Source organism: Oxyura jamaicensis, chromosome 20 (assembly GCF_011077185.1).
Source record: "Oxyura jamaicensis isolate SHBP4307 breed ruddy duck chromosome 20, BPBGC_Ojam_1.0, whole genome shotgun sequence".
Classification (NCBI taxonomy): domain Eukaryota; kingdom Metazoa; phylum Chordata; class Aves; order Anseriformes; family Anatidae; genus Oxyura; species Oxyura jamaicensis.
This window is the reverse complement of record NC_048912.1, coordinates 14,266,990-14,284,888: the sequence shown is the minus strand read 5'-3', so window position 1 is coordinate 14,284,888 and position 17,899 is coordinate 14,266,990. Positions and strand designations below refer to the sequence as shown.

The 17,899-nt window shown below is 64.7% G+C and overlaps 1 protein-coding gene across 1 annotated transcript; it reads right to left on the bottom strand.

The window, feature by feature from the left end:
* Window positions 1-7,534: 7,534 nt before the first annotated feature.
* Window positions 7,535-17,790, bottom strand: SAMD10 (sterile alpha motif domain containing 10). The gene is given in 7 exon segments (XM_035343644.1): window positions 7,535-8,594; window positions 9,165-9,305; window positions 10,533-10,701; window positions 13,065-13,255; window positions 15,030-15,124; window positions 15,126-15,222; window positions 17,719-17,790. Coding segments are annotated over 6 exon segments (714 nt in total). The 5' UTR covers window positions 15,179-15,222; window positions 17,719-17,790; the 3' UTR covers window positions 7,535-8,529.
* Window positions 17,791-17,899: the final 109 nt, after the last annotated feature.

The following is a 17,899-nucleotide window of genomic DNA, read 5'->3' as shown; positions in this document are numbered from 1 at the left end:
CGCGTGGCTCCGCCGCCGGGCCGCGGCCGCGGGGCGGGCGGGTGGCGGCGCCGCCCCGGTAGGGCGGGCCCCCGGGAGCGGCCCCGGGACGGCTCCGGGACGCGGGGAACCGGGCTTGAGGCAGGGAGGAGGCCGCGGTGCTGTCCGTGTCCTCTCAGGGTGGAAGAGCCCCTCGTCAAAGTCGCCCTCGGGGCCCGCCGAGGCCTCCCCGGGTGCCCCCGGGTTGGTGGCGGGGGGCACCCGAGGGAGCGCCTCGGGGGTCCCAAGTTGGGTGCTGGCACCGGAGGGCGAAGGGAGCGGATCCAGCACCGACCTGTCGGGAGGACACGGCCTCTCCCGGCCCCGTTTTCCTGGCTGAGGTCGGTGTTGGTGGCCCGAGACAAGTTGTCACACTCACACCCAGCACAGGGACCGTCACTGTCACAAACCGGGGTTCAAGCTCCTGACCATCACCACGGCCCAAGGCTTTAACCACCCACCCTGCACAGTCCCCGGCTCCTCAGGGCTCTCCCCGCCGAGCCACGGCTGTCCCCCTGCACGCAAAGCTCTCCCCCCGTTTTTCCCAGCCCCTGTGTCACCCCACAGGGCTGGTGGCACCGGGGCAGGTGTCACAGGCAGAACCATCCCCATTTATTCAAGCCGAAAATATCAGGATCCAGGGTTTGCTGCAGGAGTGCCGCCGTCTCAGTGTCTGCCCGGAAATCAGGGGAAACCCGACGAATTTCACCACGTGGGATTGAAGCCCAGCGTGTCCATCATTCCCAGGGCTGCCCCGAGCCGTCCCGTGCCTGTCCGCTCACGGCTGGTGGCTCCGCTCTGAGCGTCACACATCACCGAGACAGCTCTGGGCACGAACCAGCAGCACATGACGAGGCTCCTGGCTCCATTCCTGCTCCATTTCCCCTGTCCCCAAGGCCACGTGGGCGAGCAGCCGCAGTCTCCGGGTTAAAAAGGCTGCGGAACACCGCTCTGCTCGGCAGGATGGGGATTTCCCAGTGCCGCTCGTGCCGAGCGGGGACCCCGTGATGCCATCCCCAGCGCATGGGGAGGGTGGCGAGCGCCTTGCAGCCGAGCTCTGCTCCCAGGCACGTCTCTCCTGCCGTCTCCAGCAGCTCGCAGGCACCGTGGTGTGGTCCCGCAGTGGATCCGTGCCCTGGCAGGGTCGGGCATGCGGCTCCTCGGTGCCACCGCCGCTCACCAGGGTCCGGCCGCGCTGCACCATCGCAGCAATAAAACGCCAGCTGGGAGTTCCCCCACGGTTCCCCTCTTTGTCTCCGTCGAGGGGAAAGAGCTTAATTAATGTCTGCGGAGAGCATGTAAAGCTTTGTGTAATTGCTAGGTATTATTACCAGCGGAGCAGAGGGTGAGCAGCGGGGTGGGAGGGAAAGGCACAGCCCACCTCCTTTGTACAAAACGCGGCGCATCCGAGGGAGCTCCGCTTCCCGGCCAGCGGCCTGCCTCCGAGCGGAGCTATTAACCTGCAGCGGGGCTGGCAAGCGCCTTCATGTGCCCGGGGGGGGGGACACCGGGGAGCATCCTGAACACGTTCAACATCTCATTGCACGGCTTCAAAGTGCGCCTGGATGCCCTTGAATGCCCCCGCGCATCCCGCACGTGGCCCTGCCGAGCGTGCAGAGCTGCGGCCCCAGAGCCCAAAGACATCAAACGTGAGCTTGGAAGGGGCTCCTTGTCCTGTCCCCGTCCTGCCACGGCGCTCCCGCTGAAGGCTGCGCTCGTTTTCTGCGTTTGCAAAGCGTGGTTCTCCGGCACAAGGTGCGGGGTGGGGGTGAGAGGGAGAGGCTGGAGAGCCCGGCGGCCTCGGAGGTCGTAGATGGGCTTGGAGAGCGGCCAGCTGCGGCCGGTCGAGGTACAGAAAATCCTGAATAATGCAGCAGAAAGGCGACCACAGTTACTATTTTCAGGAGGGTGGGGGGGGGGGGGCGAGGAATGAACTTGAAAAGAACAGCAAATGCGGAACAGATGCGGAGAAGTGCTTTGTGGTGGGGTTTTCCACGCACAGGGGTTGTGACGGTGTGGGAGAGCCTGGCTGGGAAGGGCAGGGAAGAGGAGGAGAAGGAAAAGGAGGAGGAGGACGAGGAAGAGCAGGAGGACGAGCGCCGCCATCCTTGGCATGCTGGAGGGGCCGTGAAGGTGTTCGGCGGTGGGGGATGAAGCAGTCAAAGCCGGCAAGCATGGAAATCAAATTGATACGGACCCCAGGAAGAGGAGAGGGGGGGAAAGCAATTATAGAGCAAGGATCAGATAAATATTTGTGCGGAGGCCTTTTCGTCTCAGGTCTTGCTCCGCTGGGGATGCTCCGTTGGTGGGGCTGGGCTGAGGGCGGCAGCACGGGGGTGGGCAGGGGGGGCTCTGCCCCCTCCAGAGGACAGGGGAAGATCCAGGCAGCCCCAGCTGGGGCTGGGCACGGCCTCATCCCCGACAGAGGCAGGATTTGTTCAGAGGGGACGGGGCGGGAGCACAGGGTGGCTGTCCCCAGAGCTGCCCGTGGCTGGCAGGGAACAAACAAGCAGGGTGACCCCCCCAAAAAAAATCCCATCCTGGGGCTCAGCAGGGGCCAATCTGACCCGAACGACACCTGCCCAGCAGATTAAAGTGTGCGGCCCCCCCCCCCCCCCCTCAGATGAAAGGCAGGAAAATGCCCAGCAATCGGTGGTTTTTGGATGCGGGTCCTCCCCAGGTGCAGAGGGGCGTTGAGGCAGTCGGGGACCGGGCGCTGGTTGTCCCTGAAGCCACCTGTTTGTCCCCTCACCCCAGCGGTGAGGTGAATGACTTTGAAGCGCGGTGACACCAGCAGGCTGCAGCAGCGCCCTTCAGACCATTAAATCTGCGGAATCAAATCGGCACTGGATTTACGGAGCCGCTTTCATCCGCCGCCGCACGTCCGAAACGCATGCAGAAAGCTGCCAGCGCGGGGAGAAAGAGCCCGGTGCCAGGACGGTGCCGCCAGCCAGCACCGGCCTCAGCTCCGACACGGGCACTGGGATGCGCGGGGATGGGACTGGGAGGGACTGGGAGTGACCGGGAGCCTGGATTTTGCCCGTGCGTGCTGAGCAGGGCAGGACGAGGTGAGGGGAAGGGCACGACCACGGTGCCTGGGTGCATTTTGGGGGACACCCACCTCTACCAGGGCTGTCCCCAAACCGGTGCTGCCGGGCACAGCGCGTGCAAACCCCCTCCCCGCTATCCTCGCAGCCGGGGGGGGAGCCAAGCCCCACGGCTCCTCTCCGCTCTCCGCTGTCCACAGCAGAGGCCGGGCTGTGCCGTGGCTGGTTTTTGGCTGGAGCAGAGGGATCCCAGAACAAAGGGAGGACGGCTGGTGGCTCGCGAGGCAGCATCCGGGCCATCCCCAGCCTCCTTCTGCGAGGCGCTGGCTGCGCAGCGTGGGCCTCTGATTGGAAACCGGAGCCCGAGCCGAGACGGCTGCGCGAGCTATGAATTATGCCGAGAGCTTTTTTTTTTTTCTCCTCCCGTGCTTGAATACATCCAGCAAATATAAGCAAAAGGAAGGGGAAAAAAAAAAAGAGAGAGAGAGAAAATCCGACCAGATTTAATTTCAGATACGGCGAGGAAGGAAAATGGCTGCGGTGCGAAGAGGGGAGGTGGATGGGGAGAAGGCTCCCGCCTGAAGGGGAACGATGCTCCCAGGAACCCTACGGCTGTGCTTGCTGCTATTAATTATTTAATTATTAATTGTTTACACGGGCTTATTGGCCCCGGGGGGGGCCTGCCCTGAGCCAGAGGGTCGGATGTGAAGGCTGTGCCCCAGAACAGTGGGGCAGGATGGGGACATCGGGTTTGGGGACGGAGCTGTGAGGCGTGAAGGAGCCCCCTGATCTCTGCTGGTTTGAAATAAACCCAGCATCTGATGGGAAATGAAGCGTCCCGTTCCAGGCTGGGGGGCTGGAGGTTTTTACTAGAGCCTGGAAATGTTGGGTCAAAACCAAGCACCAAGCTTTTCAAAAACGGGCCAGCTGAAACACTCCGGTGCCCAATGCCACCTGGAAGGGTTTGGGGCGCTGGGGGGCATCGCTCCCTGCGGTCATTTAGGAGCTGAAAATGAGAACCTGAAAGCGAAGGAAGTTACACAGGGAAAAGAAAAAAAACACAACATGAAATGAAGCAATTATCCCCGCTCCGATACATTCTAATTAAGGGAACTGTCACCCTTATTAAGAGGCTATTAATTCACCGTCATAAGTCACCATCAGGAGTGCAAGCACCAAAAATGTGCCCGCGCCGTGAGGACAGCTGCGAGGAGCGGCAGCATCCCCTGGTCCCTGCCTCTCCCCCCGGGCACAGCCCCGCTCCCCTGGCCCTGGCTGCTCCCCTGGGAGGCCGAATGCTGCTCAGCTGTGGTGCTGAGCCTTCTGCCAGCGTCACCTCCCGTTCGTAGCCAGCTCCGTCTCCGGCAGCTTCTCATTACGCATTCCGCATGGAGGGCCCTGCATCGGCTTAATTAACAAGGTACGAAAGACAGGACCTTTGAGGGAATCTTAATTATATTATCCATCTCGCCCTGAGTGGCACCTGATCCAGCCCAACGCCGTTCCCAAGTTCATTAGCAATGATTCAAGATTGATTAGTGTTGGATGTGCAGCGCAGGCACGGCCAGGGTGACGGGGAGTGGAGCTTCAGGATGGGAACCTGGGTTCTGGGGAGGGAAACGGGGCTTTGGGATGGGGACGGGGGATGTCACAGCATCCTTGGAGGAGCTGCTTTGCTGTGCCTCAGCCCCTAAATGTCCTCACCCCAACCAGCGGGCTCCTTCCCGAGGTGCTTTACGGGTGCTGAGCGCACTCGCAGCCCTCGTGGGCAGCCCCGGTGTCCCCGTTTGCCTTCCCCGCTGCTGCCCGGGGCTGTGGGGTCCGGTGCGGTGCCACACGCCAGCAGCAGCTGGGACAGCTCCTTGCCCAGGATCACCATCCTTTCTGTGTGCAGGTGCCCACAGCTCTCCAGCACAGGGAGCTTCCTAACGAGTTGCCCGGGAGCACCTCGTTAGGGGGCAATGAGCTCCTCGTTAGGGGGCAAGAGGGCAATGGTTCGGTGCGGACGGTGGTCCTGTGGCCGCCCATCAGGTGCCGGACAGGCTCCTAACTCGGGTGAGCACGTAACCTGCCGGGGAAGGATCCGGACCGCCCTCTGTTCCGCAGAGCCCTTCAGCAGCTGCTGACACCCGTCAGCAAATCGCGTCCCAAAAGCCCAGCGCAGCCGGGGAAATGTACGGCTGCCTCCGTAGCCAAGCAGGAATGTACTTGGGGGGAGCGCTTCCGGAATCAGAGGAGCAATCAGCAGCGTTTCAGACCTGGAGGTATCTGGATCATCAAGCCGGGCTCGGTAATTACTTGGACAAATTAGGCATGCATTTTTCTATGTGCAACTGTGTTGTGGGTTTGGTTTTTTCTTTGCCTGAAAAACCTCGCCGCAATCTGCAAGCTGCCTCTGCCACTGGGAAGCGATTGCTGGATTTTTCTTTATTTTGAAGGCCAGAAAAAGCTAGCCGTTATTTTTTTTTGTGCCAACAGCTCATTGTCCTGCCTGTTGCAAAATAAAACCAGCCAAGAGCAGAAGAAGTGAACCAGACGCATCCAGGTCGTGTGCGCTCCGATCGCGGCCGTTCCCTGCCCCGGTGCTGCTGCCCGCATCCTCCTGCCCGCCGCACGGGGCTGCTTTGTGCTCGCCGGTGTCCTCTGCCTGCTTTAACTGCTGCCTGGTTTTAATATCCCACAAATCTGAGCCCTATTAATCCGCCTGTCATTGCCTGGTGCTGCTTGCTTTGGGGCAGTGCCGGGAACAGCAGCGGCAGGTAAGTGCTAGGTGAATAGAGGGCTTTTTTCTCGCTCGGCCCGAGCACCCTTCTCCCTCCTGTGCCCCTGGTCCTGGCGCAGCACCCACCGGCCCAGGGTGCTCCCAAGGTGTCCCTGCAGAGCCCAGCCCGGGTCCCTCGGACACCCGAGGGCATCAGGTGGCGCCAGGCACTTGTGCACCGCGCTCCCCATCCCCATCCTGGTGGGGATGAAGGCTCAGCTGGCTCTCACCCCACCAGGGCAGCATCTGGGGGGGCCCGGGGCACCCCCTTGTCCTGCCTGCAGCATTCCCCTTGCTCCTCCAGCCCTGTCCTTGGCAGGAATCCCTCAGTGGGCCATAGGGAGCCCGCAGGAGGGTCGTGCTCCTTGCTCAGCCACAGGCACTGGTGGGGTTCCTGCCTCCTTCTTCCTCCTGGTGCAAGAGCCAGGCTGCTCCAGCTGCAGCAGGTGCAGAAAAAAAGCAGAGATCCTGCCCTCAGCACCCCAGAAGGGAGGCGGGCACCCCGGTACCTGGGGGGTCCCCCTGCTCGGTGGGTTTCTGGCAGCAGGAGAGGAGCCAGAAGGAGCCGGAGCGCAGCCTGGAGTGGGTGGATGTGGCAGATGGAGCTGGAGCAGGGGTCCCAGCAAGGGACGGCGGGGCCTTGGGGATGGTCTGGGGGGGCTCCAGGGGGTCACGGGTAGCCCCACACAGCCGCAGCCCTGCTCTGTGTTCCCTGACTGCAAAACTGCCACCGAACCGCTGTGTGAGCGCAGCCCGAAGCGGCACCCGTGAGAGAAGCCATTTCTCCTCCTCGCCTCTCTGGAGCTCTCCCAAAAAAGCTCAGCATCTCCCTCTAACGATGCTCGCCCGCAGCAGGAGCCCAGCAGCCAGGGGCTGCTCCGGGGCACAGCGCCCGGCCCCATGGGGATGGTGACCAAGTGCTGGCCACGCCGGTGCCACCAGCCGGCTGCCTCCGCACCCCGCTACCCACCGCCGGGGCAGGGACGGGGTGGGGGAATCGAGCTGGATTTATTTTTCTTACCCGGGCTTTAGTTAGCCCTGATCTGACCAGTTTAATAGGGGATGCATCAGGAGGAGACGGGGCCGCATCCAGAGCAGGGCTCTGCTGCGCACCACGGCCGGCTCGGCACAGCCCACGGCCAAGAGCGCTGGCACGAGCCCCGCTGCTGCAGGAGAGATTTTTTATTTATTTTTTTTTCCTGGTTTTTCTTTCTTTTTCTTAAAATTCAATAAATTTGCTCAGCTTTGTTGCCGGTGAAGTCCTAGCGAGGTGAGGGGAGGCAATTTGGCTGCATTTTTGAAAAGGTCAGCAGCAGCAGAAGAAATTCAGATTTCTGCGCGCTCGCAGGGAGGCGAGGGGCTGTGAGCAGCGGAGCCCCCGGGGCAGGGGGGCTGCCTGCAAACGGGTCCTGAGGCTCACTGCCTGTCCCCCCCTGCAGCGAGGGCAGCGCACGAATGGGCATCGGCCATGTGCGCACCGGGTGCCACCCTTTGGGCACCTCCACCTGCCCGGAGCACCCTGAGGACTGCTTTTCTTCGGGGTTTTAGTAGGGAGACCAAAAACCTTTGGGTGTCATCATAATTTTTGCTAGTCCTGAGCAAACAGCAACTTTTCTGCTCACCCACCCCCGTGGAAATCTGCTGCCAGGTGTGCTGGGGACACTTCCAAGCAGGTCGAACCGTGGGACGAGCCAGGAGACCAGCAAGCTAAAACACCAGTCTGATTTTATTCACAGAGCAGGGGCGGCCACTGGCTCCCGGGCGCCCACCCCTGCCAAGTCCGGGGTGCAGCTGGTGCCCGTGGCCCTGGGGTGCTGCCTGCCGGCTCGGCTGGGACCCCAAAATCATCACCGGGTTATCGGGATGCTGCTGGCATCGGTCACACTGCCACCAGCCCCCGGCAGGGCCAGGCGTTTGCAACAGCCCTGGAGAGGCAGAGCTCTGCAAGGAGCCCGGCCAAAGCCCGGGCAGCGTTGGGAGGGGGGAATAAATAAAAACCCCTGGGACCGGAGGACGGGAGGCCAGGCACGCAGCCGCAGGACGAGGACGGACGAAGGACGCGGAGATCTCCTGGCGCAGCGTCCTCCGGAGCACGGCCACAGCGTGCCAGCCCCGCCTGGGTTGCTGCCGTCGGTGCCTCAGCTCCTCTTTAATTCTCAAAACGGAGCCGGGTGCTGGCGACTCTGCCCCGCTTCTCATTTTTTTTGCCCGATCGGGTCGTCGTATTCGCTACCGACGTTATCTCCTAGGGCACTGGAAGACAGCCCAGCCTGAAGAGGGAACTAAAGCTCCCCGAACAAGCTCCGAGGCGGTGGCACAGGCAGAGCCTGGAGCAATCCCCAGCCGTGCCGACAGCCACGGGGTGCTGGGACGCCGCTCACGTGCCCAAGGTTTCAGCGTCCCGGGGGTGGCTCCGATCTGTCCCGCGGGTGGCCGTGCTCAGGCTGTCGGCACCGCTGAGCCCCGCTCGTCGCCGTCTGCTCTCTGCAGTTTCACCCTGCGAAGGGTCAGGCTCAGCTGGGCAGGAGTTCATCCGTCCCCGGGGCTGTTCTGCTCCTCTTCCTCTGGCTGGGAGCCGCGTCTGCTGAAGGAAGCATCCCATCTCTGCACAGCGACGTGTTCGTAGAAAAGAAAGAGAGAAGAAGAAAGAGGGAAGCCCCGGAGCGGCTCGGAAGCTGCCTCTTCGTATTCCAAGCACGCGGTTCAGGTCTCGTATCTGCGGTGCACAGTCCATCCCAGAGGTGCTCGGTTCACAGTGCTGGTACAATCTGCCAAACAGACGGAGCAGCTAGGAGACATTTCCAAAAGACGCTGGAACAAGGAGGGGAGAGGAAGGAATAAACGGCCTGCGGGGCGGCACGGTGGAGCCAGCCCTGGAGAGCCCCATCCTCTTGATGCCGATTGCCACAAGTGGAATTGGTGCTGTGCACTGTGACCTGTCCCTGTGCCCCACAGCCTGTCCCTGTGCCCCACGACCTGTCCCTGTGCTCCATGACCTGTCCCTGTGCCCCACAACCTGTCCCTGTGCCCCATGACTGTCTCTGTGCCCCACAGCCTGTCCCTGTGCTCCACGACCTGTCCCTGTGCCCCACGACCTGTCCCTGTGCTCCATGACCTGTCCCTGTGCCCCACAGCCTGTCCCTGTGCCCCACGACCTGTCCCTGTGCCCCACAGCCCATCCCAGCTGCAGCACGGGCTGGATTTGCCCCAGCTCCGTGCCGCCGGAGCAGGGCAGCCGGGCGGCCGTGGCTCTCACACCCGCCGCTCTCCTTTTCACCCGGCTGGCCGCAGAGGGCCACGACCTCCCCGGGGTTGGGCTCCCGGCCCTCCCGGCCTACCTTGGCTGAGCAGCTGCAGGTTTCGGACCTCCTCGCGCACCTGGAGCTGCAGGACCTGCTGCAGGACCTCCTGCCGCTGCGCCTCGTGAGCGATGCCCATGCGCTGCAGCTTCTCCCCGTTGAGCCGCAGCAGCGCCCGACCTGCAAGCACAGCGCTGCTCAGCGCCCTGCCCGGGGACACACGTACGTGCTCCGGGAGCGAGGAAGCTACAAATCCTAAAGCCTTCAAATCCTAAAGCCTTCCACCCCATGGACCCAGTCTATAGGGGAAGAGAATAGGGTAGGATGGGATGGGATGGAACAGAAGCCTCACACCGTGTGCCCTGGCCTCACCGGGGAGGGTGGCCCTGATTTTGGAGAGCAGGGGGTGGCAGCTCGAGGTGCCAGCCTCAGGACAAGGTGCTGGCTCCAGCGATCACGTAACCCGTCCCTGCGGGCAGGAGCTTTCCATTTCTCCTTTTCTCCTTTTCTCCATTTCTCCCTTTCTCCATTTTTCTCCTCCTTTTCTCCGCTCCACCTCCCTCATCAGGACGTCTTCTCCTGACCCCACGCACGCTGGCGGCCAGGGGCAACGGGGCACCCATCAAAACCCATTAGCGCTGCTGCCCCCGTCCCCACCCCGGCCACTCTCCTCCAGTCCAGGGGCTATTAGAGGAGGGATTTACAGCCAAGCTTTTGTCCTCGCTTCCCGGCTAATGCTCCCTTTATTTCCCACACAAGGGCTCGCTGAGCTCTTGCATTAGGGCTTTACATCCCTCCAGGCGTGGAGCTGTGCTGCCCCGCTCCAGCCCTGCTGCTGCTGCTGGGGCACGGAGGGGAGGGGATGGATGGTGCCCAGCAGCCCTGCTCACAGCACCTCCCATGGAGCTGCAGCTCTTTACGTTGGTCCGTCGTCGTGGTGGGAAGGGGACAATGCTGGCATTCAAGGGTCACAGCCACCGTCCCAAAGCCGCCACCCCTGCCCTGCGTCTGCAGGGTGGCCCCGAGCCCCTCGACCTGTGGGCAGCACCGCTCAGGACCAGCTGGCGTGTGTGGGAGGCACATTTTATTGTTAAAACCCCAAAACCAGAGGCCCGGGGGATCTTATTCTTCCCTATTTTACAAAGACAATCTCCCCGAAGCTGCCTGCGCTCATTTGCAACCCCAGCCCACCCCGGACCTTGGCCCACCAGGAGCAGCTTTGCTTTGGAGCCAGCCCTCACCCCACAGCTCCATCTCACCTGGGAGCGGGGCAGAAACCCAGCCTGCACCCTCCCCAAGCACCCGAGCCCTCCCCAGACCCCAGCCAGCCAAAAACCCGTGCCAGGCGACCCCGAGGGGCTGCTTCGGGCGTCGAGCAGCAGCTCCGAGGGGCAGCGCGCGCGATACCTGTGATGGCGTGGTGGGAGAAGGCCTCCACGTAGACGAGATAGTTGTGCGGGCAGTGCTTCTTCAGCCATCGGCACACATCCTGCTGGGTCCAGAGCACCACCGGCTTGGTAAGGCTGCCCAGCGTGGGGCTGGTGTGGTAGATGCCATAGTGATCGCAGGCACGGCCCTGCAAGGAGGAGGGAGGCCTCAGGGGGCTCAGCGCCACGAGGAGCAAACCCCCTGTGCTGGGAAGGATCCCATCTGCCCGGGACGTTCCCTTCAAAAGAAGCAGCAGGAACCCAGCACCATCTCCCCGGGTGCCTCGCGGCCCAACGGAGCATCGCACGGGTTCAGGGCCACCCTTGGGTGTCACCCTGGGGGTCCCCCGGGGGATGCTAACGGAGAGCTGGGGCGCAGCGTGCGCCGCAATCCTTCCCTCCGCGGCCGCGCAGCTCGGCGCGGTGCCGGGGCATTCAGACCCGCCGGCTCCATTTCCTCGCCCGTGTCACAGCAGCTGCAGCCTCCCAAAGCTGCTGCAGCCTGGATTTATCTCGGCGTGCAGCAAATCAAACCCCAAGCGCCGGAACAGCGCGGGGGGGACGAGGCCACTTCTCGCAGGGCAGCCTCGCGTGGAGCTGGGGCTGCAGGATGAGCCCCATCCGTGCTGGTGCTGAGTAGGAGGGGACGCGGCGTCCCCAGGGTCCCTCCGGGGATGCTCCTTTCCCACGTCCCGGGTAGCAAAGGGACAAGGAGCCGACACGGGGACCTGGAGGCACCGCAAAGGTCGGCGGCGCTCGGACCGCAGCGCGCCGGCGCCGACCTCGATGTGTGAACGTTGGCTAATTAAGCATGCCTAATAGAGGAGCAGAGATAATTAGTGTAACAGGGTCTCCAGACATCCTGCGGTTACTGAAACCGATAGCACGTCCCCGAGCGGTGGCGAACGGGAGGTGGCGGAGGGTTGAAGAGGTTTGGGATGCTCCGGCGAGCCCCCGGGGTGCGGGTGGTGCTGGACCCCGGGGCACAGCAAAGGCAAAGGGGCAGGAGGCGCGTCTGGGGCCGTAGAGGGACCAAACAGCCCTCGCTGTGGCCACCGGGGACGAGGGAGAAGAAGGCAAAGCTGGGAGGTGGTGGGAAAATAACCAGAGGCCGTCCTGCAGCAGGGTACGGCCACGAGGTGAAGCCCAAGCGCTCCCCGGCCGGGCTTGGCAGGGTTTGCAGCAGAGGAATCTTCACACCCGGCTTCAGGCTGGGGGAGCGGGGGTCCTGGGTGGGCTCCTGGCGGCCCCGGGGGCTGCGTGCTCGGGGTTCCCTTCCAAGCGGCGATGAGAAGCGCAGAGGCTGCCTCCACCACCCTGCCTCCACCCGCGCTACGCCACGCGCGGAAATAGCGGGGCGCTGCCGGCAGCTATTACCCACCTAACCCTCGCAGGCGCGGGGGACGAGGTGACTAACAACCTGCAATTTCCCTGCAATTTCCCCAGACGGGAGCGCGCTCGGCTCCTCTCTCTGGCTGAGCTCGTTTGCACAAATTGGAGAAGCGTCCGCCTGTGGCACGCAGCCCCGCGGAGCCGAGCGCGGGGCCGGGGGCTGCGGGACGCGGCACCGCCGGCTCCTCGAGGCGGGGACGGGGAGGCGATGAGTGCCGGGCTGGTTTTCCAGGCGGCTGAGCGGCGCTGTCTCTCTGATGAACCCTCAGCCGTGAAGGCAGAGGCTGGCATTTGAGGCGAGCAGGCAGGAGCGGTGCCCGGGAGCGGGGGGTGCCTGGGGGGAAGCCGTCCCCGCGTCCCGTGGGGACCTGCAGCGAGCAACTGGCGTCACCTCCGTTCCCTCGGGCATTTTCCCTTGTTGGAGGCACAATTAAAGCCCCGATTCGCACCCCCAAATCCCGCTGGAGACAGATGGGGGGGACAAGACAAGTGCAGCAGCCTGGCCCTTTTGTCTCCCAGGTTTTCTTCCCGGTGGTCACCGGCTGGATTTGCTGCCTCCGAATGCCTCTCCCAAGGGCTCCACGCACGCTGCTGCTGCCCTGTCCTCACGCCAGCGGCAGCTCAGGTTCACGAAGCACCAAAAGCTGCGATGCTGTTGATGCTCGGGGTTTCCAAGCACCGAGGACCCTTCCCACCCCTTCCCACGGCAGCACAGAGGCAGGGAAGGAAGCAAAGGCTGGGAACTTTGGGCTCGCTGCTTCAGCAACGCACATTCGTGCAATAAAGTTCAGGATTTTAGCCAGGCTTGGACCATTTACCTCCTACACAACGTGCCCAAATGCTCTGGGATTTTAAGGCAATACAAGGAATTCGGTGCTGGCACATTTATTGCAGAGCCGTGCCAACTTCCACCTCCAAACCTGGAGGAGGCGACGCGCCGGGCTCACCCAGCGCACCCCATCCCCTCCTCACCCTCTGAACCCACACCCTGCCGAATAACCCCCAAACCCATCCCCTAAAGGCCTGATCCTGTAAGGAAAGGATCTCTGGGGAACCCATGGGGGGCTCATTCCCCCCTCGCAGCCGTGGGGACGATGCCCCCCCCCAGCCCCGCGGGTACCTGCGCGCCCTCGGTGCCCGGCTGCCGCAGGAGCTTGACGGCGCGGGCGCCTTCTGCGCGCTGGCTGCGGCCGTCGTGCCAGGTGAGGCTGGTGCCGGGGCTGCGCTGCAGGCGGTAGCTGAGGTTCTCGGCCGACACCGTGTGCTCCAGGAGGCTGCGGCAGAAGCTGAAGTGAGCGGCGGCGGCTGCGGGGGGAAAGGGAGTGAGAGGCGGCGGCGGCGGCAGCATCCATCCCCCTTGCGCCCAGTGGCATTGCCCAGAAATGGCGCTTTTAGCCCCAGGCTGCAGCCCCCGTGTCCTGATGGACCTGGCCGTACCCACGGCTGGAATCCCCTCCCTCTCCATCGAGCCCTCGCTGGGGAGAAAACCCATCAGAAAAGCCTTTTTTTTCTCATCAATGTGGGATCAGACGAGCAGGGTGTGTAAAGGGGAAGAGCGCAGCCGGTTTCCGCAGACCACACCGAAATGGAAACGTCCCCACCGAGGGCTGGGGAGGGCCTGGGGGGACAAAACCCATCCCGGGCACTCCCCGATGGCACCCACGCAGGCGGTGACCAGCACGCACATCAGCAATGTCCCCTTTTTGTCCCTCGCCCCTTGCAACAAGCTCAGACTGCCGCGCTTCGTGTAACTGCGTTGCGATGAGGGGGCAAAGCTCTGCTCCGGCGGGGGGGGGGGGGGGCGAAGGGGCCGGCTGCTGCTGTAGGATGTGCACGGATCAGGGCAGGCGGCTGGGATAAGAGACCCGAGCATCCCCCCGCACCTGCTCCGACGCCAGCGAGCCAAGCTCAGAGCGAAACCCCCCAAAAGCAGTGATCAGAAATGAGCCGCGGTGAAAAATAACCCAGGGTGGAGGGCGACGGGGCTGCGGAGCCGCCGCCGCTGCTCGTCCCCGGGGATTTCAAGGGAGAAGGGGTTTCACGGGGTTCTCCTGCAGTCCTTTGGGCAGGGGGGCAGCGGGATGCGAGCGGTGCCCCTTGGATTTACAGCGGTACGGAAATAAACCTGAGGACTGGAGGCGCCGGCTCAGTCCGGGAAGCGGAAAATGAGAAGCCGAGTGTCAGACTTGGCTCCGCGAGCGCTTCAGCTCCAGAGCAGCCTCCCAGGAGGGGAGGGAGGCCAGAGCTGGGGACGACCGAAGGGGATCTGAGCGCAGCCCCGCTGCCCCGGGGAGATCGAGGCTGGGGACGTGGATGGGAGCCGAAGACAGCGGCCGCCCAGCTCCGGGTGCAGTGCCCCTTCCCGGCGCCGCCACCAAGCTGTCCCCTGCTAACCCCACCGGCAGGAAATTACGGCTTAACCATAAAACTTCGTGCTCAGTCGGTCTCATTTGGCAAGGGCTTGCCCTTGAGCAGGGGATTTGGCAGGAAAGAAATCGAACCGAGACCCACGGGGACGCTGAGCACCAGCGGGACACGGGGCTGGGCTGGGGGACCCCGGGGGAGCAGCTGGACGTGGGCATCTCCTCCTCCAGCAAACAGGGCTGGAGGCGAGGCAGGAGAGCCAGAGAGGGAGCAGATGGGAGAGGGGGGAACCAACGGGGGGGAAACGAGCCCGGAATAACGGCAGAGCAGGGAGCATCGGAGGCTCTGCTGCGTGGCGGGGGCTGCAGCGGCCGTGGCGCAGCCCAGAGCCCCCGCAGCACATCCCCAGCCTCCTGCTCCTCCAGCCCAGCCCCGGGGACCCCAAATTCCTGGTGCAGGTGAGAGGAGGGAGCGCTGAGCCAGGCAGGGCACGTGGCTCGGACATCAGAGCAAGGGGGGTCAGAGGGAGAGGAGCCCCCATGCCCGCCACGAGCTCCCCCCTCCTCCCCGTGCCACCCCCAGCAGCGCATCCATCCTTCCCCCCAAAACCACGCGAGCCTCCCCGGCCCCTCTACCCCTCTTTCTGCCGAGCAGGAGGAGGCTGCACCCTCACCCCGGGGGTGCACCAGCAGCCGCCCCCCGTGCCCCCCCCCCCCCTCACCTGGCTCAGGGGCACCCTGCGAGCTGCGGACGGTGGAGACGCAGCAGAGGGACGGGCGGCCCTGCTGCATCCTCGCCGGGGGAGGGATGCGTGCGCCAGCGCTCGGCACCGGCTGTCACGAGCGCAGCTCCATCCCTTCCTCCCCTCATGCCTCTTCCACACCTGACTGCCTCCTCTCACTGCCTCCGTCCTCCTGCCAATAAGCGGCGGCCGCACGCTCGCCCCAGCTCCGGCTCGAGGCCGGGCAGCCCCCGTTGGCCTTGCTCTGGGGGGTGGGGGGGGGGGGTCACACGTTGCCCCCACGCAGCCCCCTCCCCGGCGTCCCACCGGCAGTGCCGCCGGGCAAAGCCAGCACCTCCCAAAGGCCTTAATCCCCTGGGGCCTTTTGATCTGAATCTGCTCCGCGCTTGCCCCGCGTGCCCCTGCCTAATCCGGGGCCGGGGGGGGGGGTTTGGGCAGCTGGCACGGGGACGGGAGGGGGCTGCCGGGGGGGGGGGGGGGGGGGGCGCATGGTGAAGTGGCCAGACACCAAAGTGCCTTGGGGTGGGCAAAACCACGGCAAAATCATAGGTGACCCTGGGCCACCCTGCTCCTGGCACCCTAAGGGTGCTCCCGTTGGGCACGGGGGGGTCAGGGGGGGGTTCAGCCTTTCCAGATTCCCACGAGCCGAGCTGCTGCCCACCCCCCCCCTGAGGTTCTCCCGCCAGCTCCATGGGATGGGCGCCTCGCCGCTGGCTCGATCCCCCCGCGGGCTTGGGAATGGCTGCGGGCTCCTTTTCCCTCGGTGGCTTCTTTCATCGCTTTTGGGCACCCCTCCAGGAGCACGGGGCGGGCAGAGGGGGGGGCGCAGAGGCTGGGCTGCTCCATGGGGGGCAGCGGGCGGTGGGACGGTGATGGGCACTCTGTCTTCCCCCTTCGAGATGTTTTTACGCTGGGGAGAGGTGGATGGGAACCTCCTGAGACGGAGACCTCAGAAAAAAAATGGGGGGAAAGTTGCTGCAAGCAGCCAACTTCACACCTTAAGCGTGCAAGGAGCAAGGCGCAGAGGCGCGGGGAGCCCAGCACCGGCTTCCCTCTGCCACTGGTTTCCCGCACGGCCTCGAACAAGGCACCCATCCTGCGCCTCCGGTGCCATCGGGAGAGGTGGGGGGCACGGGGAGCAGAGCGGTTCCCCAGGGGAACCCCGCTGCAGGGACCCAACCCCGCTGCCATCAGCGTGCCGGCTCCTGACGCCTCCCAGGGGAAGGGACATTTGGCACCAAATGGCGCGAGAGGTTTTGCCGGCAGCCGCAGAGAGGGATTTGTGGCGGGGATTTGCAGGAGCCGGTCCTGGGGGTGAGGATGGGGATGAGAGCTGAGCCCCCCCCCCCCCCCCCCCCGCTGGGGGGGGGGGGGCAGGTCTCAGCACAGCCTCTGCTCACGGGGCCGCTCTTCAGGGGCTTTGTGGTGCCTTCAGCAGCATCCACGTGAGCCACGAACCCAGCTGGCACTGCCGTTGCCCCGCTCCCCCGCGTCCTTTCCACGTGGTGCGGGGCAGAGCTGCTGCTCGCAGGGATGCGGTGCCAGAGCCCCGGCCCCAGGGGCACAGCACCGCTCTCTGGGACCTCCGTGTTTGAAGCCTGCAGTGTCCTGCCCTGAGCCATTCCCAAAGTCCTGCCGGCCCCACGGGGGACAAGACCAAATCCCAAGCGGAGGACAGACACCTCGAGCCTCTCCATGGCATCCCCGGGGCGTGCTTGGCTCAGGACCTCACCACGATGAGCATCGTCCTTGTAATTCCCAGCACCTTCCTCGTAATTCCCTGCTCACGGAGGTCAAATCCCGAGCCCCTCGTGTGGCCGGGGACGGAGCTCGAGCCCGCGACCGGTCCCCGCTGTTGCCAACGGAGCGGGAGGAGGAAGGGAACAAAAGGCAGCTGCCCCTTCCCTGCTCCCCCTGCCCATGCAGCGGGGGGACCTGCGTGGGTGCTGCCCACCCCGGAGCAGGGCTATGGGGTGAGCAGCCCTGCGATGGGAGGTCCTGGGGCACAGCATTTTGGGGGCTGTGTGCGTTTTTGGGGGTGCTCCTGTGCCCCGGGGGCACCGCCAAGAGGTCCCTGAGCACCCCAGGATGGGGTTGGGTGCCCAGGGGGGTGCGGGTAGGGCAGGCTCTCCAGGCAGAAGCCCACTGGCACGGGCACCCCGGCCTGCAGCAAGCCCCTTCCACCCCCACGAGCCCCTCCTGGGGGTCCCATCCTGCTCCAGCACCCCTCCGGCCTCCCCTGCCCTGGCACCCGCACCGCTCCAGCCAAATTTCCCATCCCATTTTATTGGTGTCTCCCCCCCCAAAAAAAAAAATTGGGGATAAGGCTGGGGACAGATGGTCACCATGGATGGAACGGGCAAACCCCCGGGGCTGGAGGAGGGGGCACAGAAAGCAAAATCCCCGGGGCCTGGGGGGCAGACCCCCGGGACAGCGGGGACAGAAATCACCCCCCCCGGATGGAGAGGGCAGAGCCCCAGCACGAGGAAACGCACCGGGGACAGAAGGGGGCGGCTGGGGGGGGGGGGGGGCTCTGAGGATGGGGGGCACCCCCGGAGGGTGGCCGCGGCCCCCCCGGGGTTCCGACCGGGGGGGGGTGGGAGGGACACACGTCCCGCCGTGCACCTGAGCCCCCCAACCCCACCCCCGGCTCCTCCATCCCCGCTACCTTCCATGTCCTTGGCGTCGCCGCAGCTCATCCTCCGCTCCGGCGGGGACGGAGCCCCCGCGCCCCCCAGCGCCGCCGCCGCCGGCACCGGGAGCTCCCGGCCCGCCCCGCCCCGGTGCCCGCTCCGGGGGCGGCGCCGCGCTCCGCCACCCCCGGGCGCTCCGCCCGCCGCGCCGCCCCG